The sequence below is a fragment of the Mixophyes fleayi genome, chromosome 10 (assembly GCF_038048845.1).
Source record: "Mixophyes fleayi isolate aMixFle1 chromosome 10, aMixFle1.hap1, whole genome shotgun sequence".
Taxonomy (NCBI): domain Eukaryota; kingdom Metazoa; phylum Chordata; class Amphibia; order Anura; family Limnodynastidae; genus Mixophyes; species Mixophyes fleayi.
In genome coordinates, this window is record NC_134411.1 from 61,263,050 (window position 1) to 61,290,523 (window position 27,474).

General features: G+C 38.4%; 2 protein-coding genes and 1 long non-coding RNA gene across 4 annotated transcripts in view; all 3 read right to left on the bottom strand.

Moving 5' to 3' along the window:
- The window catches only part of SLC12A4 (solute carrier family 12 member 4), a 1,264,335-nt gene that overhangs the window by 1,076,639 nt on the left and 160,222 nt on the right, over nucleotides 1-27,474 (bottom strand). The window lies entirely within an intron of this gene.
- Nucleotides 4,274-27,474, bottom strand: part of NUTF2 (nuclear transport factor 2) — a 63,312-nt gene continuing 40,111 nt past the window's right edge. The window contains exon 5 of the mRNA XM_075188830.1: nucleotides 4,274-4,781. Within this exon, the coding sequence (XP_075044931.1) occupies nucleotides 4,668-4,781 (114 nt within the window). The 3' untranslated portion in view covers nucleotides 4,274-4,667. The remainder of the gene's footprint in view (nucleotides 4,782-27,474) is intronic.
- On the bottom strand, nucleotides 21,819-26,748 carry LOC142104256 (uncharacterized). The gene is made up of 2 exons (XR_012679544.1): nucleotides 23,396-26,748; nucleotides 21,819-22,515 (listed from the first exon to the last, which is right to left on the bottom strand). It is a non-coding gene; the product is annotated as an uncharacterized LOC142104256 (long non-coding RNA).

The window sequence follows — 27,474 nt, forward strand, 5'->3', positions numbered from 1 at the left end:
TCGGGGAGGCTATGGGAGTGCAGTGGTCCATGAGACCGCTTGTCACTCCCTTCAATCAGGCACCTTGTCTTCAGCCCCTGTCAGTGAGAACCGCTGGCTCTCAGCTGACAGGGGAATGCCTGCGCTGCCAAGCTGTGAGTGTGTTCTCTATATTAGAACACACTCTAGCGCTGCCACCTAAAAAAGTAAAAAAGTAAAGGAAAAAAATAAATTTTTAAACATTAAACTAAGCAGTAAAAAATAAGGCTGCCCAACTCCAGGGCACCTAAAAAAAACTGGACAGGAAGAGGCAGGGGGTTTGTAGAGGGGAGGGGTTTGCCAGCAGTACCAAATTAACTAGTTAGGTGCCAACTCCCAAGCTCCCCTCCACAACCCATGGTAAGCAGTGTCCCCCAGACCGGATGAAAGAGAAAATTTGATTATGGTTCTGCAAGGGAGTGTGCAGCAAGAATGCTTATAATAAACCCCTGCTAAATCTATGCTAAAATTTAATACCTGTTGTATGTCAGCAGTTTTCATTAAACATTTGTCTTTAAGCTTTCTCTTCCTGCACATAACTTTCTATTAATATGCTTTTTAAGTCAGCCTCCACAATATTAGGGTTCAATGACCTGGAATAATTCTCAGTCTCTCCTAATTCACTGTTTGAACAAACTATTCTGCAAACTGCAAATTATCCAAAAACCCACAAGACGAATGACATAGCTACATATCCTCTTGTCCATACTTATCTGTGAACTGGGTCCCCTTTACCCCAGTATGACCGATACATTAAAGACTAAAATCTAAATATGAATTTAGTTCTTTAAACTGCTCAGGGATTGTGCAGTAGCGTTCTTAGGTTTAGACAAATAAAGCTCCATTATAAAGGCAAAAGCTGCACAGACATGATCATGATGAGACTTGCTGTTTTTCTTACCTTCAACAGTATTGAGAAAGAGGACACTTAACTAACTATCCCTGTACATTAAAAATTAAACAAAAACAGGGTTTACCTAGAACAGGTGCTCTTTGGCTTTGTGGGGTGGGTTCTGGTTCCACAGTAAGGACTTCCCTTTTTACTGCTGCTATATTTGCAGAGAAAAATGGTTCAAACTGTTTAATGCTCTATTTGTCAGTGTACAGTGTGAGTCCCAAGTGACATCATGGGGTGAATTCAATTGTGCGCGTTACTCTTGAGAGTCACGGAGCCTGCACACTATTACCATACTGTAATTTTAACCCAGATCTCCGCTTGCGACTCCCAGAGCTGCAAGCAAAATTCAGCGTTGAAATTACCGTACAAACTGTAATACGAGTACAGCAGTCAATTGAACTATCCCCCATATATCAAGGTCCTACTCTGACTGCACATGTGCGCCATTCTCAAGGAATTCCCTTGGAGTCTGCAGCAACCGACTTTCGCTACTGAAGTAGCAACTAGCTGCCCAAGAAGGTCACCATTGTCCATGCTGACTCCCTTAGATGGGCCTCAAGGACCTTTCAGACTTGCTGGGATCCGTTAAACCATAAAAACAGTAAACATACACTATATCCTCATATGCTCATACTAAATCGCTCAGCTAAGAAACAGAAAAATAAGACACTGAAGAGAAGAAATAACGATGTATACATTCAAGGACATTAACTTTTTCCTCTCACTCTACTTAAAGGCATAAAAATAATCATGTCTGCCATGGGGTTGGAAAATATAAACAAACCTTTTCATATAAGAACTATGTAAAATACATTTAATGTTAACCTGCCATTTAGTGCAAAAAGCATCACTGCCTTACTTCCATTACTTAAGCTCCTCACAAAACTCTAGGGGTCTGCTTATGGGATCTAATACAGGTTTTGATGCACATATCATCCCCCCCAAAGCCCAACACCTCCAGGTAGGGCTGACATGTCAGTTATCTGGATGAACTTCCATCCCCTGGGAGCATCCAAATTAACCATAGCACAGTAGCTTTTAAAGCAATATTACAGAGCAGAGCTGCGGAACTAATAGCACTATATAAACAGCTGATGATGATGAAAGGATTCTCATGCACAATGACAATCACATTGATGTGTGTAGTGTGGCCACATGTATTTGATAATGATGAGAGCATATGAAATATTCATCACCTTTCTATCTGTATTCCAAATTTCAGAAAAACATTGAATGGCTGCAAGGTTATTAAAGTATTAAATCTAAAATGTGGCCCCCTCAACCCGAAGCATGGTAGTTCAAAAAACATTGTATATATCTCATGTAAAAAAAGTACATGGTCTTTCAAATCTGTTTTTTACAATTCAGGACATAATTAACAATAATCTGGTCTTAACTCAGAAAAACGTATAAATCTAAAGTAACAAATTACCATTTTTTTAAATATAGCGCCACTATAAGTAAGCAGTACTGTACAGATATTTATTCATTCACATCAGTCTCTGCATCTGTGGAGCTTACAATGTAAGTTTCCTACCAAAGGTCATTTTTTGACTAACCTTGTTTTTCAACTATGGGAAAAACCTGTAATTTGTGGCAGCTATCCACGCTAATAAGGGATAACATACAAACTTCACAGAGGTAGGAGGCTGGTCAGAAACACATCTATTGCCCTAACAATTGGTGAATTTTCTTGCATACCCTGCTCACTCCTGGGATGATTGGCAACTGTTTGCAAGGTTCTTCATTTGTAAATAATCTTTCACTGTTGACTGATGGCCCTTAATTGCTTGGAAAAGGCCTTATATATCTTTCCAGACTGATAGGCAGAAACAGTTGCTTCACAGAGATAATTGCAGATATCTTCTCTTCTTGCTAGTGTTGACACTAAGCCCAAACTGCTGAAGGCTCTCCTTTTATAGAAATGCTAGCATTTCTGTATTATCAAATAATGAAGTGCACTTGAGAAGCAGCACCTTTCTCAAATTGCCTTCTTTATTGATGTGTAAGCCTTAAGGGTGTACTTACTTTGTTCCACACATGACTTTGTTACATTATTTATGCAACAAAAGATAAGCTAAGTAATATATGTTATGGGTTATTGTTGTACTGTGACTTAGCTTATTAAGTATACGTAGTGTTATATATGCGAGTAGCTCACAATTGCAACGGTATAAATGACAAAATCAGATCTGCAAGCCAGTGGTAACATGTAGGTGTTTCTGTTTAAAAGAACAACTATACACCCCTTGACTAAAAAGTGTCACTGTCACACGACTATTGCAGACAGCTGAAAATCCTCTCAAAACTTCAGTACAGAAAAACTAACTATAGAAGCCCAAAGTTAGAAAAGTTTAGAAAAAAATCACCTACATTCAAAGTGGATTTTTTTTTTTAGCTTTAAAAGGATACTTTTACAATGCTTAAATTGTATGAATTAAGCAAAAGGACCCTTTAGACTAGCATCTATATTACTCTTTAAATATTCTGAACCATATAACCATTTGCAAAAATGGGTTTATGAAATCACAAGAAAAATAAGATTTGTTACCTTTGCCCACCAGCTATGTTCTCAGATATTAAAGTCATAAATTTCCACTGGATTACCCAGAAGACTACTAACTTCCCCATTAATGCTATAGAGAGATATGGTGTTGAAGGGATGAACCAGATTCAATTACATCTCATGGTTAGATTGTAAAACTCACAATCAACACAAAGTGAATGGGGGGGATGGATGGGGTTGGATGTTCCAGTTATGGGCTATGTTCCAACACAGCAGATTTCTTCTATGAAACCCATGACACTGAATGCAATTTGCAATGAAGGCTGTACTCTATTAAGAAAACTTTGAATCAATGTTACAAAACTGCCACTGTATGCCATGTCTCTTGTACCATTTGAATCCCATTTTGTGTAAAGTACAAATGTCTATCATCACTACAGAGAAGTATCCCACATTTTTTAGCATAAATTTCCGTGACTGCACTAAAGTTTGCCAAAAGCAGAATCATGAAAAGGTTTATTCGCTATGTAATCTCAAAAAAGTTACATTCTCATAATTTTAAAAAAACACACTCTACTTACCCTGTGTGTCTACGATTTAGATTTAGCAAAATAATTTGCCATACCAAATCATTCACCCCTCCCCCCCACGTTTGTTGGTTTATCAGTGGTAGCTGCCATTAGATAAGTGGTAGGCAGATCGACATGAATGCAGTGCAATTAATTTAAAGTAATTCTATTTATAATTGCCTAGGGCAGCGGAAACAGTAAATACACACAGAAGAAAGGTATCCTGAAGAGACTGTAAAAAAGGAAAAAACAAAAAAGAAAAACCAATGAGCCATTAGCAGGTCAAGTCAATGGTGCCTTTTTTTTTCTTTTATTTCCAATTTCTTTGGATCACTAGATAAATGATTTTACATAAAAAGCAATCCAATCCAAAAGGCAAATGTTTGGACATTGTGTTAAATGCAAACAATTCCAAAAGAAACAAATTTATCGCCCCAGTCATTGCGCTGGCACACAATTATTAGCCGCTTAAATAACTACACGGCTTAACTACAAGGTTTAGTACTTCCTTGCTCTGTTGTAATGGCTTTTTTTGGTTGATATAAACAGTGTATGGTGTTTGCAATGTTCCGTAGATATGGAGAATCATTTATACACACGAAACAAAAAGAAAAACAAAACAAAAAACGATTCAGAAGGGCAGATGAATAGTATTATCCTCTTCAGCTGGGGCAATTCAACCATAATTATGCAGGGAAAGCCGGAACATGTCATTTGTACAGACCCAGACATCTTGAACATTCTTTAGTAGAAACAGCTGATGAAATCCAATAACTGGGTCATCATCTGCCTGCAATAAATTATATAAACAAAACAAATGAGATGTAACATATATAATCATTTGATATTAAAAACAAAAACATCAAATTTATGCAAGGAGTAAATAACATTTGTAGAATGCTAAGTAAAATATTTGTCACAGTAGTGCAGTGGCACTTAAAGCTGCACTTTCACCTAGTAAGAGGAGCATCCCTGCAACATGCAATCTGTGGTTAGACTCAAAACCCCAACAGAGAGCAAGGTCTGTGTGACGTATTGGAGGTGGGTATGTGCGTAGTAGTGTGGACTCTCATTGGTCGTCATGCTCATACACCAACTCTGCAGCCATTTTAAAGTGGTGAAAAAAATGTTCACATTAGGTGGGAGTGCAGCTTTAACATATCTAACAACCATCTAACATTTATTTTGCCAACAAAGAAATAAAATAAAAGATGGTTAATATAAGGGATTCCCCCCCCCCATGTGTTTCTGCATGATACAACAACAAAAGCATGATATTTGATTTGATTTGCACCAACATGACAAACTAAAAAGTATAAATATATAGCAATATTTTAAATTAGAAAAGCCATATCTAACAGACAGAGAAGATATTGAACAGCAGAGGAAAGAACTGAGCTCCACAAATACAGCAAAAAGTTGTATTTTTTACTTCCATAGCTCCTGCATGTGATGGTCTGTACTTTATCAAAAGTTGCAGACCCACTCCCTTCCAAATATACATCAATGAGTAGCCGGTAAAACTAAAATTTTTCCCAGTTTAAAACTTGCCCTATAGTCTCTACCTATATACGCACCCACCGATCAGCCACGGTACGCAGTGATTAGCACCTACCAAAAGTGGTCCAAGAAGGACAACTAGTGTCAGGGTTTATGGGCGCCCAAGGCTCATTGGAGCGCGTGGGGGGAAAAAGGCTAGCTTGTCTGATAAAGTGCCACAGAAGAGCTATTGTAGCACAAACTGCTGAAAAAGTTAATACCAGCTATGATAGAAGGTGTCAGAACACACAGTGCATCGCAGCTTGCTTCATAGCCGCAGGCTGGTCAGAGTGTCCATGGTGACCGCTCTCCACCACCGAAAGCACCTACAATTAGCAATGGATGGTGGCCTGGTCTGATTAATTATGTTTTTTTTTACATCATGTGGACGGCCATGTTGCTATGCTTTGTTTACCTGGGAAAGAGATGGCACCAGGATGCACAAAAGGAAAAATGCAAGTCAACAGAGGCAGTGTGATGCTCTGGGCAATGTTCTGCTGGGGAACCTTGAGTCCTAGCATTCAAGTGGATGTTACTTTGACACGTACCACCTACCTAAACATTGTTGCAGACAAAGTACAGCCCTTCATGGCAACAGTATTCCTTAAATGTAGTGGTTGCTCAGCAGGATAATGCACCCTGCAAAAATTGTTCGGGAATGGTTTGAGGAACATGACAAAGAGTTCAAGGTGTTTACTTGTTCTCCAAATTCCCCAGATCTCAATTCAACTGAGCATCTGCAGGATGTGCTGGAAAAATAAGTCAGAGCAATGGAGGCCCCACCTCACAACTTACAGGACTACAAGGATCTGCTGCTAACATCTTGGCGCCAGATACCACGGGACACCTTCAGAGGTCATGGGAAGTATACTCCTCAATTGGTCAGAGCTGTTTTGGCAACACAAGGGTTGCCTACACAATATTAGGCAGGTGGTTTTAATGCTGTGGCTGATCGGTATATCTATGTATATATCTATTAAGTATAAATTCTTGTTATACTGAAAATATCTTCTACTGTCTACAGATAGTGGTCTCAAACAGAGCTTGGCAGTTGAAAAATTAAACAAACAATAGAAAAGGAAAAAAGTTAGCATAGTCAAATATAAGAAAGAAGAACAATTCACACTATCTTCAATCAAATTGAGCACCGCCTAGTTACAGTGAAAAGAAAGCACATTATAATCAGCTATCAGCAGCACCAACAATATTAAGGAAACCAGCTGAATCCCAATTTCCTTTACACAAACATAGGTGAACTTCATACATAAAACCACCAAGGTAAAAACCTCCAATAGCACAAGCAAATTTTTTCACTGGTTTATAGAAATATATATTGAATATTGTAGTTATAAATTTGTTGAACAGACAAGCATTGGAACATTTACGGCTGGACCCAGTACTAAAAATGTACTAGAATCACTTTCTAAAGCATGTATGTACTATTTCGCTTGACTTACCACTACTATAATATTCTGCTACACTATTATTAAATGCATACATTCCACCCTATACTTGGCCCCTTTCCCCTTTTCTTAAACAAAGGTGGGAGGAGTTTAGTAAATAATCAAAAACACAAGGAAATACTACTGCTTTATATTGAATATTTATTGTTTACATCATTTCTTCAATAAATAAATAATTTCAAAAATGTTAAACAGGTAAGGAAGTGTCCCTTTTACACATTTCCAGAGGGCCTAGACTTCTAGAGGTGAAAGGACACAGATTAAAAAACCGGTGGAGGAATAGAATATGCATACCTGTGACACTAATTTGCATAAGTGCATGGGTTAATGACAAATGAAAAGCACAAATTGAAAGCACAACCAACTTACAAACTATTGTATAGCATACCATGCCATTCCTCGTGGTTGCGGAACTGGGACTCCTGTAGCTGCGTGTAATTGCGGCCGCGAATTGCTAATTAAATATGCCCCTAAATGTTGGTAGCGGTAAAGCGGATGGGTCATAAGTGAGTACTATAATAATGTTGGCACAGCAGGGATGAGGATTAGCATTGTGCATTAAATAATGGAGAGAATATATATGACAGTGAAATCATGTATTGCATTTATTTAATTACCTTAAAAAAACATATGTACGGCTCATTCCACATAAAATCAACACAATTTTAGAAAAATATTCTAACGTACATTCTCTAATTTCAATTACATTTGGCATAATAAATGCTGCCATGAGTATAAAGAAAATTACCAAATCTTAGGCCGATATGTACACTGGTTTTGAAGTTACATGCTTTTAAACCTGCAATCTAATTTAGCTAGAGAGTTTGGACACAATCTCATTTTAAACCTCTTTTTATGGACTTTGATATGATACCACACACACAGCAGTATGTTTCAATAAAAATGAAAAATTTTACATTTTCAAAATCAAAATCTGATTTTCTCAAAAAGCCATTTTTGAAAAACATCTAAAAAATTGTTCATACTGTTGTTATTAAATCGCCAATGTTTTATTTTTGGATAAACTTAGGGGCATACTCAATTAGCCTTGCGGTCCACGATTATGTGTGGCTGCACGAATCCCGTTACCGCAACATCGCGGATTTCCATGCACACTCCATAGGGTTGCGAAGGGAAATCTGCAGTGGTGCCGTATTGTCACTTTACACGCACAGCCGTGTGTAATCGCAGACCATAAAGCTAATTGAATATGCCCTTTAGTGTTGTTGCTGCTGCCATGTCTTAACCCTCATCAACTGAGGAGGAATTTGATTTCGTCAAATATTTGGATCACAAGGAGTATGCAAAGCTTCACTGCATATAAATGGATTCCTCCCACACCATAGAGAACAAACAGAATACATTTCCAGTTAAATTTCGCAACGTTCACTAAAACTAACAGTGCAAGAAGCCATTCCCATATATCCTGAAACTGTCAGAGATGTTGCCCTAGTGGTTGCTGCGGACACAATATAGTGTTAAGAACTAGTTTGTTCCTCTTCTAATAATTAGATCAACTTTGAAGGCATTAATTAAGGAAGATCTGAGGAGATTCTTTTTCAAAGTAAAAATTCTTCACAGATTTATTAAGTGTGTAACAGTGTATTGTATATTTTCATCTGACAGGATTTTATTGTTCACGATTTATGCCAAGTAAATATATTTTGTGGCCTATCAAAAATGTGTACATATGTTTATGTTCATAAAGAAATATCTTAGGTTTTTGTAAATAATCCAATTTCTCTTAGATTTACCATAAAAAGTAGATTAGTTATGAATATATTTATAAGAAAGCATTTGGAAATGTAATTATAAAAGTTTGTAAACGGAGGACTTCTTGTGTATTATGTTCTGTTAGTCTTCATTTTATATATTCTTTAGTATTAAGGTATATCCTATGTTTCTGTTAAAAACCTTTTCATTTATTAAATACATAGGGGCATATTCAATTCCAATCCGCGGTAACGAAAATGCGCACTACTGCCGGTAATACGGTATCGCAATAACGCGGATTTTCGTAAGCAGCCCAGAAAATCCACGTTATTGCGGTACCGCGGATTACATTCGCGGCCGTTCTGGCGCGATCCCGCGAATCGGGATCGGAATTGAATATGCCCTATAGTTTGTTGCACATTTACAAATATAGGAATATAGCAAAGTCTTCTTGTTCAGAAATTAAAAAAATATACATATATTTTATGTTCAATCAATCTAAGTAGCTTGCTTGATGTCTTACGTGGTGGCGATCAATATGCTTTGTGATACATTTTACTATAGTAAATTTGTTATTACTAATATACATTTGCCATTTATGAAGTCTTGGACAGTAGTAAAATAGAGTTGAAGGGTGGCATACAGACCCTAACGCCCTGCTAGTGAGGGGACCCCATAAATGTCATGTTAAGGATTCACTTTGGGCGTATGCAAGTAACTGCAGTAACAGCTTTCTGTGGGAAGCTCTTAAGTCTAGTGGAGAGCAAATAAAAAGGTGACCTGCTGCATTGGAACCAGAGGCTACCATTAAGAGCCAAGCTCCAGGCTGGACTTTATGAGAAGCAGGGGACAAAGAGCTACATTTGGTGGGGGATATTGCACAACTATTAAAAGCAGATTTACTCAAAGCAGTCAGGAAGAGGATAAACACAATTTAAATTATAGTTTCCACAAATATATGCTAATAAGAGTTTTCATTTTGCCTGGATGGTGATATGCAAGGGAACATATAGGTTCAAGAAGATCACATAATAACTCACAAGGCCAAGGCAGTAAGGAAGTGGTGGTGACCCGTGAAAATTAAGACATGCCAGCGCAAAGCCTGTTTTTATTACAAAAAGTTCCCTTACTTAACAAGGTGGCCCAAAAAAAGAGAAACGTCCAGAGTCACTAAGGAGAGCAAAGCAAAAAAAAAAAAAAAAAAAAAAAGTTGTGTTTGATCCTGGACAAAAAAAAGCATGTTTACAATGCAAGGGATGCACATTAGTTTATTATTTTGCACATAAGTTAAATATTGGCTGCTGTTTTATGTACCACACAAATACTAGATAGCTTTATTTATCCCAATTATAAATCTGCTCCCACATTTCAAATTACCTCCCCCTCCAATGCAAAGTTACTCCTTTTTTATGATTTACTCTCCTTAATGACTTAGGCCCAAAGTGTGCAACTAAAGTCTTAAAAAGTGCCCAAACCTGTGCCATGTAAGGGACAATGCAGCCACTACCTCAGGTAAAAAGCACCTCAAGTTTTCTTGCCTCTGCGGCCAGAGAACCAATGCTGCATACCGTACATCTCCTGTGGTACAATGCATCATCATAGTTTGCAAAGTGTGTGCCAGCTATATTATTTTTGCAGGGTTCAATAAGACGAGTCCAGCATCTCAAAAATCTTGTCCCTCTTCGATGCTAGAATTTCAACAGACACGAATACATTAACTAGTCTTTGCCTTTTTAAAAAGTTCAGGTTTTTTGTTATGTTTTGTTTTTTTTAACACAGGGAAGGATGGGTTCCTGACAAAGCCAGAAGAAACAGATCAAAGTTACCCGCCTCATTGATTCAGTAAATGATGTTCTTCTGTACAGAAGATTATTGTCTATATATGTTACTTCTCTGCTGGCCAACTAGGCCATTTTAACTATATCTACAACTCACAGCATGTATGGTTTAAAATAACCACTGATACAGATCAAAATTTATCTGGGTCCTTCAGATGTAGTTAGGAAAATTCAATGTGCAATCATTACCTGCACCAATTATACAGATTGATAAAAAGGACATAGATAAGTTTGCTTGAAATGAGTGGCAGTTCTGCCCATATATAGGCACCACTAGTTATAACAGGATAATGGGGAGTGACAGTGTTAATGCTTGCTGATGTGTAAGATGAACCTGTTCAGTCATTCCCAACCTGGAAGACATGGCCAAGCATACCACTACCTTATAAGGCAAACTAATCCACAGCACTGGTTTCTATTATTAATCTAGACTGCATTTTATTACATTATGTGCAAATCACTAATATTGTAGTATCAAAATAGCAATTAAGAATGTGTAAACAACTACGTTACTACGTTTAATTGTTTTTTCACATTAAACCCTGCCCTGTCTTTCTACTTTGTTAAATTGAACATGGTGAATATTTTTCCACCAAAACTTCGCCACAACATTTTCTGAAAAGAAGTGCAGTATACATGAAATATACAGATCTCCCACTTTATGCTGCTTGCTTAAAACACAAGCCAAAACTGTCACTAAAGAGGGTGGCATGTTATGTCTATATTATAAATACATTTTAATGCAATTTTGCATAGATAATATAAAATGTGGTAAACACAGGCAATGCTTAAGGAGAAAAGCAGTGCTTGCTGCCCAGGTAACTGGAGCTGGTTATAGCACAAGTTTTGGGGCAGCCGTATCTATGGGTGTATAAATATGCTTAGATAAAGATCCTTAGAAGTAAGGATACTCATTATTTGATAACCCTACTCAACCCTATGCACTTTTAAATACCCCTGATTACCAACAGCAAGATACTGACCTTAAAACCAGATTGACTGCAACACATCTGTTTCCCATTTATGTGGTCCCTATTAATTGTGGGGATCACAGAGCTTAAGAACATCCCAAGCAGGGACTGTGAATACCAGAAACTGACGCGCTGTTCCTACATAATACTAGGGAAAAATAGGCTGTTTAAGTGAAAATTTTTAAATGTTTAGAAAGATTGCCTCCTTCATGTCTGTAAACACGCCATAAGAACCGTCAAAGCTCAATCACGTATCACTGCTGAAATTCACCATACAAACAGTGCTGCTTCACAGCAAAGGATCGTCAAACAAAAGCAAGCATGGAGATTTTACGAACTATGATTATTCCGTAAAATAGGAAATTTGGACAAGAATAATATTAATAAAATGTATTATTGAGTATCATTTTAAGAATGATATATATATATATATATATATATATATATATATATATATATATATATATATATATATATATATATAAAATTTTAAGCCTCGGTGTCCATATACTGCTACCCTTTGTTTTCAAAGTAGCAACTATTTTATAAAAACACTTGTATAAATCCGTATTGTAAGTGGACTCACATATATAATGATTTCCATTCTGGTACAGAGAGAAATGTACAACTTTCAAAACCAAGAGCAACATTCTGTTATCAGGAAGTGACGCTTTTGCAGAAACCGGAAGAAAGATTTTGTGTTCTCCTAGGCTGGGTACATACCACAGTGTTTTCAGCCAATTATTAGGCCAGTCACCCAATAAGCGACCGGTCAGCCCGATATTGCAGAACTATAGATCTCTTTCAACTATGGAACAACATCCTTACAATCCTGCAGTGTGTTTGCACTACCAATCAGGATCGCCATAGAGTTTACAGAGTCATGATGTTTTCAGCTGACTGTTATGACTGTTGAAGAGCACAGATCTGATGGTAAATCTTTAAAATATATATAATAAATCTGCATGGATCGGCATGCTGATCAGGACTTTTTTTTTTAGTCATTGGTAAAATTGTTTTAGATAACGCACTGGTCAGAAAATTCTGTAATGTGTACCCAGCCCTACTCATGGACTTGCCCCAATTGATCTGGCAGCCCTGTTGCCCCAGATAAGAGATTTGAAAATGTTTATTACCCTATGTGTTCAAAAGCATCACAAAAAAGACACAGTAAGGCTAGGTACACAGTGAAGAATTTTCAGAACGACGTTTTATCTAAAACAATTGTACCTACGACTGAAAGTCCGATCAGTCTGACGATTCATGCATACACACTGACACAATTTACCTTCAGATCTATGCTCTTAATCTGGTCCTCTAATCTTCAGAGAATATCAGCACAACATTCATTCATTGTCACATGGATTAAAACCACCCTGTTATAGCTAACCACATGTCCTAACGAATTTCGTTAGCTTCTGTGACTAAAACAAAACATTCAGTCTCAGAACGAACAAATTAATTATTCCTTCTACAACACTCTCTAAATTAAATTCACCGGGACATTCATTGCTAGCATCGGCTGAAAAGAATACGACTCTGTAAACTCTATGTAGATCGTGAGCATGAGTGCATACACACTACATGATCGGTCGGTGATTGGTCAGAATATATTAAACAGTACGACAAACCAAATGAGCCGACAATCAACACTTTGGAATGACTTTCGACCATAGTGTCACTATACACTGTAACCCGACTTCAGACCTCGGCTGATTTTCCCGATTATTGGACGAAAACGCTCCAGTGTGTATCTAGCCTATGTAAAGTATTTAGAGTTGGAATTTACATCTTCCTGACCCTGTGATCATCATTTATTTATACAGAGCCACAATTTCCACGGTGATTTACAGAAAATGTTTGTCATTCAGATCAGTCCTTGTCCCTTACAGTCTACATTCCCTAACAGGCTATGGCTAATTTTGTCAGCAGACAATTGACCTACTAGTATGTTTTTGGAGTGTGGGAAGAAACCCATGCAAACACATGGAGAACATACAAATTTGACACAGATAAGGCCATGTTTGGGAATCAAACTCATGACCCCAGCGCTGAAGCGCTAACCATGTTGAGAAAAACTATTTATTTAAAGAGTATACATTCTAAGGGGTAAATGTATCAATCTGCGATCTTGAAAATACAGCAATTTTCTCTGGCAAATTTAATATCGCCGATTTATTAACTGACAAATTCATGTAAAATCGCCGGAGATGAGTTTCTTTCAAAATTGCTGCAAATTGCGGTCCCGATTTTCCCCACTCTAGCTACACAAATCACCAAATGTATGAAGATACGATTTTGCAAACTCGCCTGAGTTTGAATTCAAAATCACCAGATACAACAGGCTGCTTCCTATAGGCGAGATTTGCAAACACATCACTGTTACACTGCAGGGCAATGTTAAAATAACAGGAAGCATAATGGAAGTTTAAATAAACCATATTTTTTTGTTGTAGAAGGTCAAAAATTATCATTAATTTTATTATGGGGGACAATTTATTTTAATAAATAGTGGCTCCAATGTAATTATAAAATAAATGTAAATTGTTTTTTTTTAAAAAAAACTCTTTATTTAAAGAGGAAACAACTGGAAAAATACAAACAACACATTGAACATAAGTGCGTTAATATACAAGGTGTCTACTCTATGTTTTATACATTAAAGCAATGAGGAAAGGGAGAAGAGGGAGGGGGAAAGAGGGAGGTAGAAAGGCACAAATACTATTAACGATATTGCTAATAGGTATACATGGAACGTGGCTAAGAACTAAGCCAAGCGATTAAATATCATACAGGTATTACTCACCATCAGCACGCCGTACCAAGCCCAGGGGATCCGGAGGCGGCCCAAGAGCTATATTCAACTGCAGGGGGGGTTGGAGCCGTATTGTATAAGCAGCTACGGCATTCTAATGAATACCACGGGGCCCAGACCTTGTCGAAATTATCGTGGAGGTAGTATGCTATACCAGTGGTTCCCAAACTTTTGCAGTTCGCGGCACCCTTAGAGTCTCCATAATTTTTTTAAGGCACCCCTCCAAAATAATTACCGAGCAGTCCTGTTTTAGAAGTAGTTGGGTCAAAAAATTGTAAGAAGTATTTAGGTCAGGACAGAAATGCTTATTTAGTTGTATGCAAAAATGCCCCCTCTGCATCCAGACACTCTGCCCTCACTGCATCCAGACACTCTGCCCTCTCTCACGCTGTCCCCCCTCCACTGCCCTCTCTCACGCTGTCAACCCTCCTCTGCCCACTGTCCCCCTCCTCTGCCCTGTCACGCTGTCCCAGCTCCTTTGCCCTCTGTCACGCTGTCCCAGCTCCTCTGCCCTCTGTCCCAGCTCCGCTTCCACGCTGCCCCCCTCCTGTCACGCTGTCACTCTCCTCTGTCCCCCTCCTGTCACTCTCCTCTGTCCCCCTCCTGTCACGCTCCCCTGTCACTCTCTTCTGTCCCCCTCCTGTCACGCTGTCACTCTCCACTGTCCCCCTCCTGTCACGCTGTCACTCTCCTCTGTCCCCCTCCTGTCACGCTGTCACTCTCCTCTGTCACTCTCCTCTGTCCCCCTCCTGTCACGCTGTCACTCTCTTCTGTCCCCCTCCTGTCACGCTGTCACTCTCCTCTGTCCCCTCCTGTCAGGCTGTCACTCTCCTCTGCCCTCTCTGCCGCGCGCCAGCCATAAAACAAACAAACAGAAACACATACCAATCCGCCAGACGCCGGGACCCAGCATCCTCCTTTCTCACGCAGCCTGTCACTGATATGACAGCTGCGTGAGAGAGGATGATGCTGGGTCCCGGCGCCAGGCGGATTGGTATGTGTTTCTGTTTGTTTGTTTTATGGCTGGCGCGCGGCACCCCTGGGAGCTGCGGCGCACAGTTTGGGAACCGCCGTGCTATACTCTCCATGCTTGCGACATGCCAAATGTAAGACCATAATTCCTGCATGGAGGGAGCATAAGGGTCTTTCCAGTGCTTTGTTATTAGGGTTTTAGCAGCTGCCAAGATTTGGGATAAGCTCGTTAGAAGACACGCTCTCATCAGGTATAGGGCGGGAGAGAAGAAATGACCAGTTGTCCTCATTTATCTGTTGTTCTGACACAAAGTTTATAAGTAGAAGGATCATGTTCCAGAAAGGAACTATACGAGTGCAGGTTCACTATATATTTAGCATCGTACCTCTCTGGCCACATTACCGCCAGCAGCTCGGAGTGGCTGTGAGAAACATTCTAGACAGCTTGACAGGGGTATAGTACCACCTATAGTACAATTTGTAGGCCGTTTCCTTAATTAATATAGAGATCTTTTTTTTTTATAATTATTATTGTGGGTTATTTCCTCAGCATTGGGCCAATATGTATATTTTTACGATATGTCAACACTTCAAATTTCATGATGGGGAAACCATTAAAAGTACAGACTTGCGGCACTACAAGTGCTCATGTGCATGCTGACACTTGTAGTACCACAATGCCACCATGAAACATGTTTTGTAGAACCAAGAGCTAACAGATAGTGTGGCTGGATCGTATAGAAATAAATTATTATTGATATTTATTTCAATTAGGGGTGCAGTTCGTCACTGGACATCGTTGCAGATGTACTGATTTCTATTTAATATTGTGTTGCACTTTTGTATTGGAAATATATTAATTTCTGATGCAATAGCCATTTGTTGGAGGAAATCTGTTTTGCAAGGAAGCCTCATACTAATTAGACCTTTTCCCTATGTGAGTGACTTTTTTGGAGGCCTCCTTTCGCTATTTTATTTGGAATGGCAAAAGGCCTAAAATTTTATATAAAAAAATCTTACAAAGTAAATCAGAAGGGGGAATAAACATTCCTCATATTGCCTTATATAACCAATCAGCAAAATGCTGTTATGTGAAAGATCAACTTACAAGAATTTTACACCAATACTAACAGAGCAACGGTTAATGTCACAACTACAACACTTTCTCCACTTGTATAAAGTGGAGATTCCTTTGGAGATCTCAGATAATCCATTTGTGGCATGGTTGACCTGGCACAGAGTCTAAAACAAATGGCACTTAAACCCCTATCATTCTGTTTCTTCCAATTTTAGGAAATGGGGATTTTCAAGCTGGGGGCTGCCTCATACCCTTTTAGGAGAAAACAGGTATCTTAACACTCTAGGTATTGACAGACCGTACCATTGAAAAAACAACTACAGAAAAAAAAAAAAAAAAAAAAAAAAAAAAGACTTCTATTCCCAGGAAACTTTCAGATTGGACTGTATTTACTCACATAACTTAGCCTTCCTCCAGGTGCTGCACTACACTAGCAGGGCACTCTCCTTTCTTAACTTGGAGGAATGCAATAATCATTTGGATACTCCAACGTAAAACTAATCCCACGATAGCCAACTATTTTCAGGAACCCATAAAACTGGGATAACAAAATGGCAAACTGACTTTTCCAACCACCTACCACTTGGTACCATTGTGACGACCTTGTGGCACTCCATTCAAATATTGACCCCCCTCCTCTTACACAGTTTTTATAGGGGATTCCTTTACCCATCCAGATGTCATGCAATTGGTATATCAGATTCAGACGATTGCATAAAAATGCACCAATGTATTCGCTTCCCTATATGGTTATTTTTTTGGGATTACCCTGCGATTAAAAAATTCTGGCTGCATGTTAAAGATTATGCCTCTCCTGAACTATTGAATTTTGTACCTTTGTCCCCCAAGTCAGCTATTTTGGGCATCCCTACGATCTCTGCTAAACGGACTACAGGTAGGAAAAAAACTTCATATCCTAGCTACAGTGGCCAAAAAGTGAACCCTCCAGCAATGGATTCATGCCATTCCACTGACTATGTTACTATTCAAAGAAAACCTATTCTATTATTTTAAAAAGGATTGTCTTGAAACAGTTATACATAAGTAGAGCCATTTTTCACAATTTGGGAAAGTTTATTGAAACACTTGACAGTAAAATTAATGATTAAGAACAGTTTCCACTTGATAAATTGGTTTGAACCAAAATAAAGAACAAAAGAAAAAACAGCTAGCAACTACACTTTTGAGTGAAAAATTAAAACAAAAATCAAGTGCAAATAAAACATGAAAAACAAATTGATTTTAAAATAAACAATTATTATTATGACAGGAGAGTGTTGAAGGTGGCAAAGAGGCGGCAGGGGTTGGAGGACTGGGAGATGATGCATTTAAAGAAACAGGGGCGGATCTAGACATTTGTCCCTACGGGGCGATTTAGGCCCCGCCCCTTTCTGATTTCTAAGGCTGCCGACAGCTGCACAGTATTTGCAAGTCCGTTCAGCAGTGGCAGTGTGCTGTCCCGCTGCTCTGATTGTGTGCGGTGGTTACAGCAGACATTTCCAGTAAAGCAAAATTCTACCACAACCCTACGTCTGGCTAAACAGTAGTTTCCTGACTACCAGCAGGCCAGTAACTGGCATCGGTGGCCCCACCCACAAATACAAACAGTGGTTTATAGCACTGGGTGGATCATAAAAACAACCACATTAAACAACAAATTAGTTACACTCATGTGGAACACCTGTGTATGTGCTGAAAGATTAGCCCAGGGAAAATGTAACCCTGTCTGCAGCCTGCTCCTGCAGACTAGCTGGGTTTTTACCTATAGGAGAGGTGTGACAAATAAGCCTCTTTGCCACTAACATTATTTATAAAATCAAGGTCTGACAAACTAAATCAAGCTGCCAAATGCATAAGCAGCTACAGATACAACAAATTCAGAGGCTTACCAAAAACATATAAAACCTAAGTTAATAAAAATATCAAAAATTTATGTCAAATGTTGAAAGTTATTATAATGTGTCTAAAACTTCATGTGCCCTAAACCAGCAAAATATAACTGGATAGTCCTACAAATTGGTGTTCCTAAATTGTCAAATAATCTAAACCAAAATGTAGCTTGCTGGTACATACAGCTAGTATATAGCAGAGATTAAAGCTCAAACAAGTTTAAATATACAAAAGTAGTCCAGACCATTGTGTAAAAGGAATATCACAAATCCCAATCATAAAAAGCAATATAAAGCTAATATGCTCATTTTAATATCCATTTAGCTTCTAAACAACAGAGTTTTTCTATCACCTCCTCTGTTAGGAATAGGACATGATCTATTGCACCATATATTTCAACGTAGCAACTTTGTGCTTAGCCCAATGGTCCGCAGCTAGCTAAACACTCATGCCCTGCAAAAGGACCCTTTTAAATGATGACCTATGCATGGCCATTTTACTCACGTAAGGTGAATTCTGTTTTGCCTATATAAACTTTCCAACATCTACTAACTGCATAAACTAAAAATGTAGTTGTACACTACATGAAATGCCTCAGGGGATATATATTGAGAATAATCTACACGTAGTGCAATTGACACATCTGTAACACTCATTTCAAAGGGTTGTAGGTGTTCTTTAGGGAAATGTACCTTCTTTACAATCCCTGGTTGGGTGAATTAGAAGGTATTTTAGTTCATGTGTTCTTTTGTAACTGAGGAGAGTTTTACAATTAGCTAAGGATTTCAAACTTGAATTAATTTGGAGTAGAGGCCATAACTTCATCAGTTGAGATTTAGGTAACCCGTATTTGAGTGGTGTAGGGTATAAGCTGGCTGTAGGATGTTATTCACACTTGGGGGTTTGGAATAGATAATAGTTGACAATTTAGAGTCTTCCAATGTTATTAGAACATCTAAAAAGCATATGGTCTGTGTCCACATTCCGCGTTATCTTGAAAAGAATTCAACATGTCTATGAATGTACATAACTTGTACATGCCCCTGGTCTACAGCATGAAGATATTGTTGATACAGCAATGAAAAAAAAATTGTCTTTAGAAATCTCTGGGACTGCAAAAACATTTTTTTGCTCAAAATCATAAAAGTAAGCATTCGCATATGATGGGGCAACTGAAGACCCCTTTGTCGTTCCTGACACCCGTTTGTAAACCTGTTGCTCAAAAACAAAAGATTTGCACCCCAAAATTAGTTGTAAAAGACCCAATAGAAAAGGTATAGGTGGGACAAGCATAGTTAGAATAATTGTTCAACAACTTGGCCAATGCATTAACAACGGACTTATACAGGTGTATAGACTTCTCAGGATTAGAGTCACAAGGAGAGTGTCAGTCTGAACTTGGAAAAAGGTACTAATAAGAAATTAGCCTCATCTTTTGTGATACATTTGTTGGAAAAACCAATTTGTAGTAAAGTAGTAGAGTAATAACCTAATTTTTCATAGGAAACTGTCGTAAATTTCTGCCCTATAATTCATAAGTACATAAATCTGTAGCATTATTGTACCACCTTTCTCCGCTGGATATTTTGCAGTTCTGTAAAGTGGTTAAGTTTAATGTCCTCTCTAGAGGACATACTGGGATAACATTTAAAACCAAGAAAAAAAAAAAAATAGTGCTGCTACGCATCGTAAGAACGTTTTATTGGACAACTCTGCGGGTTGAATGGAGGCTTGCATTTAAAGCATGGTCTATACTAGAGCAGGTTGGAGTACTCAACACAGTATTGTCAAAAGCCGTATTGGATTTAAAAAAGAAAAAAAAAAAAAGCCCTCAAACATAATTATCTGCCTATAAAGTGGGACTACACTTTCCAATGGAAATTTGAAAATCGATTTGCAGTGACAAAACCCAGCCCCCTCTGCAAGACAGCCATCTCAGAATCTGTTGATATGTAGGAAGATAAGTTAAGATTACATTTGTTTGCCTCTGCAGCCTTTTCTGAGCGCTCGGATTGGCTGCAGCTCCTAGTCTTCCAATTTCATTTATACTCACTCTGGAGAAGATATTCAACCCTAAAAAGGAGGGGTCTGCTGGAGCATCCATAGAGGCGAGTCGCTAAAAATCAGTGTCACTTAGTGAGCAATAATTTGAGTGTGACCATGTCTGGGTAATTGCAGTCACCCACGTCTCGCTCTAAAAGGGCAACTTCTGTATGGTACTCTACACGCAGGATCTCCAGGAACTCATTTTAGACTTTGAACTCCTGGTAGTCTGTTTACGCTGTTGAATTTATCCCACTAAACCCATAATAAAGCAACAATATTTCTCCACTTGTGAATACAATTTAATCATCCAAATCATTACAATTTGATATACTAAATGATTCACCTGCTTTGGAACCCAGGGCTTGTATTTCATAAGGCAGACATTTAAACTTCTATAACATTTTTCTATGACCAGGATTATTATATTGAACAAACGTTCAATGGATCTAAACACCAATCGTTTGCAAAACTCAGGGTTATAATAGTAGGAATATTACTAATCCAAAACCACCTTGGAATCTTTGTATAGAAAATGTATTTTTTTTTAGTTCCTTTGGCATCACTTTTTAGAATTTTCCTGAGGGTAGCTGAGCCGCTAAAATGACAAATGAAAAGTACTCCTCTGCATACATTTTTTTCTTTTTTCTTTATATAAAGCATTTCTTTCAGTCCTATTCCGTAATATCATTAAATGTCTCCTCAGTCTTTCTTTCATTATAATATCTATCCTCCAATTTCTTTAAAGACTTTCTCCGTTCAACATAGGAGCTATGTCTGAACAATTTCTAACAAATATATATTGACCACTCGGGATATTATCCATTTCTTATGATGGTTGCTGGTATATATCCATTGCAGTTGACATGTTTATTATATGTAATAGTGTAAGTCTTATTTATAAAGCATACAGATTTCTAGATCTAGAAATTGTTGCACTTATTACTGTCGTAAATTCCAGGTTATCATTCCTATTTAAAACAGACAAGGAAGTGAATCATGTTGACCAGTGTAATTGATTAGATTTTTAAATATGCTCAATATTTTTAATTAAGTAGAAGAAAAAGCAACTGCACTTTTCCTGAATGCTGTGGCAAGAAGACTGCAGGTACAGAACCAAAGAGAAAAAAGAAGAAAGAGTAGATCTTGTTGGAGCAAAGATTGGTTCAAGAGTAGAGACACTCTCATATGCCCCTGCTACAGGAGATACGGGACAACAACCCAGATGACTAAGAATTTTCTTCGTATGAATGATGCCACTTTTCAGGAACTGCTCCAAGAGGGAGAACACCCATTTAAGGAGATCCATACCGCCAGAGCAGACTGGTGACAATGCTAAGATTTTTGAAAACAGGGAGGACACTGGCAGATCTGAAATATAGCACAGCTAATTCACCTCAAGCTCTTGGCATGATAAATACCTGACACCTGTGATGCTATCATCGAAGTTCTCTGTGATCAGTATATGAAGGTTGGTTAAAAGCAATAGTATTAATTATAAAAAATAAAACAAAATAGAGGTTTATTACCATACATAAAATTTTAAAAATACATTCAACTTGTAACGTTCAATGCAATAATTATTTGTACCAGAGCAACAGTTTATAATTGTTGGTAGTGCAAAATTTCGCTTGTGTCCATTCCAGATGTGTCCCCAGCGTAATGTGGCATCCTTCCTGATGCTATTGGTGTGGATGCCATACACGGTTGAGACATTATGCTTTGTCCGCCCATGGTAGCATGCTGCAACTGTGCTGTGTAAAATGTGTACAATTGTTTGTGTCTGCGGTTAGATGGGGAAATAACTGTGTCCGACCACAATTCTTCAGCAGTAGCCCTACACATGAGGTCGCACAGCAGCCGCTCCATTTCATTTTATATGCGCTTGCTACTACTTCTAATTTTGCTAGCTATTGTCGCTCCCAGGAAATCAAATGCTTCCTGTTCCTTTCTTTTTTCTGTTCCTTTCTTTTTGTCATCAAAGTGTTAGCGCAATCAAGCATCTTTTCTGTTAGTGCACCACTTTCTTGTATTTCACTTACTCTACATCACTTTCGCATCTGAATGTTTTTTTGCTAATGTACCAGCTTCGGTCACATCCTGGCTATTAGCAGTTAGCTAGCTTTCACGTGCAGTGCTATTACTTGTTGTAGCTTACTGGCCTGCAGCATCCAGCAAGAGGCCTTCAGACAGGAGTGCAGGCTGAAAAAGAGCAAAATAAAAATAATGAGGGTATGCAATTGCATGCATGTTCAAATGTAACCTATTTACACTTCTTCATGTTTCAGTTTCCATCTACAGAGGGAGACTGGAAAGTGATAGCCTAAGACTTTGAGAGACTACGGAATTTTCCATATTGCGGTGGTGCCATTGATGGCAAACATGTCAAAATTATGCCACTATCAAACAGTGGATCTTTATACTATAATTATAAAGGATTTTTTTTAGCATTATTTTAATGGCCATTGTGGATGCGAACGATGAATTCTTATTTGTGGACATTGGAAAAAATGGAAGAGTCTCAGATGGAGGTGTATTGGAGCATACTACCTTCCATAAACTACCAAACAATGCCCTTAACCTTCCATCTCGGAGTAGCACAAAATATGGACTAAACTTTGTGTTTGTGGCAGATGACGCCTTTGCATTGCACAACAATGTATTAAAACCGCACCCACAAAGAAATCTGAGCATTGAAAGGCGTATATTTAATTATAGACTGTCATGTGCTCGGCGTGCGTTTGGACAAAGTTGTAATGGCCTGTTGTGTTCTGCATAACTTTCTACGGCGTAAAAGCAACAGTGGACGTACCACTCAGGCCTATGTGGAAACTAATGTCGAGGACATGGAGGTAGTGGGCTTGACAACAGTAGAGTGTGACACTCTAAAAACAGTAGTACATTGGCTAAATTAAATCGGGAGGCGTACCCTACGTATTTCAACGGACATGGTGTCGTGCCATGGCAGAATGATTGCTTATGACAACTGTTTATATACATGTTATGTATTTTTATGGTTTTGTTGATTCTTTTAACACGATTAAACCTTCTACATGACAACATTATAATGTACTGTACTTACTGTGCCGCTTGCAGGTATATCATATGCTTTCTCTACCTCTGTGGATGAACTGCTGTCTGTGAGCATGCTGCTAGTGGACGTACGTGGTGTTTCTTGGTCCTTCACAAAGTGTAACAGATCAAAGTACCATAGCTTTGGAACATACACGTCTTCAGCTGCAGCTCCTGATTTTTTGGCAGCATCAACTTTATTTAAATATTTTTTTACACAGTCCTAAGGTTCTGGATCTTGCTTTTTGCCCATTCCACAGTTCCTCCAGGGTGATGTGGCAGACATGCTTTCACAAGCTCTTGCATCGCCAGGTTTCGCATGATTCTGTTTGAGAAATCTTTGGATTTGGCTTTCCACAAACATGGGTGAGCCCTGAAGGTCTCAATAAAATCCTTCATTAGGTCAGCATTTCTTTCGTAAACGATTGTGTTCTGTTTGGCTACAATAAAAATAAATCTATTTTACATCTGTGCTGTACAATAAACCAATGCAAGTACACATGTATGCACCAATCAGAAAGAACTTACCGTATATGTGAACGAATGTACAGCTCAAAACAATCGTAAAATCCCTTCGTTTGTAATGGTCCTGTACGGGTTAAAATTATAGCAAAAGAACTCCACACACAAGGTTATTATACACAAATAGGCATCACCCACAATGCTCCATTCTCTGCGGGCATCATCGCTGATTGGTCCACAGCAGAAACGAACGCCCATGTCTGAGTGTATAAAATTACAGAGGAGCCTGTCTGGCGCCGAGGAACGTGAGAAGATGGCGGGTGAGGAGAAGGTGTCAGTGGGGGTTGCAGCTATGGAGACAAACAGGCACTCAGAGATGGTGCTCGAAGGGCCAAAAAATGTTGAAAAAGTTAAGGTGGGGAAAGGAGATGTCCAAGAAGACGAAGAAATAAAATTTACTGCAGTTAAAAGAGCAAAGTCAATGACCCCAAGAAAGGTGGAGATGATGGTAAAAGTACTGGACCAGTACGACTGTCAAAAGTGAAAGTACAGAAAAGTGAATAATAGAAAGAAAGTGATAATGCAAAAACTACTGCGATTACTGAAGGAAAAACTTGGAAAGAAAATAATTAAATTCCAAGTCCAGAAGAGGTGGTCGGACCTTAAAAATAAAGAGGAAAGGAGACTGGAGCGAATTCCTAGAAACATTAAAAAAAGTGAGTCACAAGTGTAGTGTACCTGTTTGAAGGACTTTATGTATTTCATTCTAGTTTCACATGAAGCAATGCAAATGCCTGATTTTTTTCTTTTCAGAAGGAAAAATTAACGGTGAGAAGGCCTGTTTAGTTACCACTGATGTAATACCTGTTATCAAACAAGAAAAAATGAATGTTGAGTACCAAGATCTGAAAGAAGTTATACACGAAGTTATTTCAATGAACATGTGTAGACAACTAAATCCTTTGGGCACATAACTGTACGGTTATAATAACCAAAATGGCGCCTGTTTTCCCGAACCTATGGAGGTTAAGCACGCTTTTGTTGCGATTGTGTCAGAGGAACCACAACACAAACTGATCTCGAGCAGTGTGCAAGGTGAGCACATTTCTGGTGTTGGATTAAGACTTTTATTAACTTTATTACAGATAAAGAAATTTAATGGTAAACATTTTTTATTTTCTTGTTTCATAGATACCATCGTCATATCCGATGAAAGTTCTGAGGGAGAAAAAAAAACGTTCTAAAGCTCCACGAATATTTTAAAGAAATGGAAGGAAATATAACCAAGATCAAGAAAAAATTAAAAACCTTGAGAATACTTTTGTTGACATGTATATGCTGTTTGGAACAGTTGTGGCACAAACCAGTAGCACCTTTTAAGTGTAATACTATTTTTTTTTTTCACTTGTCATATTCTACAATAAAAAAAATTTGACTTTATAAGTTGAATAGTTTATAAAGGGTAAATATGAATAGATTCTCACATAGACGCAAAGGATAATTCCACACGTGCTTTATACAAGTGTAACGGTCTGCAGCCAGACAGGTGCAATACACATCTATACAAAACACAAGCCTGTGATGTGCGGATACCGCACCACGTGGGACTGGTACAGGCATCGTAAATTTATATACACACGCCCCCCAGGTCGAGGAAGTATTGGAGGATTGTCGTGGATTGGTCGAAAAATTTATACACACTACACATTGGAAAGGAGATTCGAACGAAAATATTGAATGGTACGAGCAACCAAATGAGACTAAAATCGCCCATTTGAGCACTTTCGACCATCGTGGTATACACGCACTGACCCGACTTTCGAATGAGCTGTCGTATGTCAGCTGGTTGAGCTGATTATTGGACAAAAAACCCTGTAGTGTGTACCCAGCTTAAGAAACTGCACTACCTATGCAGTCATTAAAAATTGACGGTCAGAAATAAGAGTAAATAGTTTAAGTCTGAAACTTACTGTACGGGCGGCCACTATGAGAAAATGACAGGCAATCCTTTTCATGAGGGGGGAGATAAAGTCAGGTAAGAGGGAGTTAAAGGAGATGATGATGGAGACAGAAGTGAGAAAATTATGGTTTATGGGAAGATCTATAGTAAATCAGGCTTAATAATCAGGCAAAGGATAAACCCAGCACCAAACAAATGGTTAGTGACTTATCAAGAAACATAGGTAAGAAACAGGCATGTGTGCTTGTTTGTATTCCATAACACATTGTAAAATTGTCTTCTAAATTATTTTATTGTACAGTTTAAGAAGAGAGTGCATAATGGATATAAGTTAGCTTTGTAAGTTTAATGCTTCAATACTGCCAAATCTCCATACATTTGACAAGTTGCAACACACCCAGATATGTAGTATCATCTCAATAACTTTAAAAATGATAACTATTTATAGCTTTACTATGTAACCGGTAAGCTGTGGCATCATTGTTCTCAAATTAAAAAAAATTGCATAGAAATAAATATCTGAATGACTAATCAACTGAAGTTAGTCATTTGTAGAAATTGATGCAAAAATACATAAAAATACCCTGAGCTAAAGGCGTAGAGCAGTCTTGTAACAACCTAGTTTACATATTAAGCCAAACATGACACTTGAGATGGGCTCACACAGACATGACATCCTACAATGAGCAACTTTAACATTATTATTACCCAAAAAAGAAACAGATTTTGGCATTCAAAGCAGTAAATTAACTTTACCCTTAAAAAAGTATCAACATATTTTGGGTGTTTCATTCCCAACTAAATATTGGTTTTGAAATAATCCGATTGTTAATGAGCGATTAACCATTGCATTTAAAAACGCTGATAATCTATGTGTGTATATATATTTATAATTATTACAAAGCAAGCACACACCTGTCATCTGGAACAGGAATCAATTAAATGTTGTGCAGGGCTAGCCTGAAGACCTCATTGGTACACACCCAAGCATCATTCAAACATTTCAATAAAAAGATTTGCTGAAATCCAAGGATTTGGTCATCATCTGCCTGAGCAGAAGGTACACATGGAGAAGAAACAGAGTTTTTAAAAAAGAGAGAGAGGGGGGGGGGGGGGGGGGGGGGTGGGGGGAGGCAGGAGGTGGAAGCGAGAGGCAGGAGGGGGAAGCGAGAGGCAGGAGGGGGAAGCGAGAGGCAGGAGGGGGAAGCGAGAGGCAGGAGGGGGAAGCGAGAGGCAGGAGGGGGAGCGAGAGGCAGGAGGGGGAGCGAGAGGCAGGAGGGGGAGGGGGAGCGAGAGAACGGCAAAAAAGGAATGATGTAATATAATGCAAAATTCAAGTATAGTTAGTGGTCTGAGATTCACAAGTTATCTATGTAGATTAGCGCAAATTCAAACTTTCACACAAACATGCAGTGCTTTAACTATTGTAATTCATGTTTTGAGAACTTATAACTACATAAACTGCGCTGCAACTAGACAGGGTACCCAATCTTAATTTGCTTTATTTTGCCGATTGAATTGCTTGATAAACATTAATTATATTTCTATTTTTCTCCGTTTTGCCCAGAGCTTGGTCAGTTCTGTAATACATAAAGCAAAATTACTTTTTGTTACCAAACTACAAAGGTCAACTGAGGGTGAGCAGAAGGACCACTTACTTACAAGAC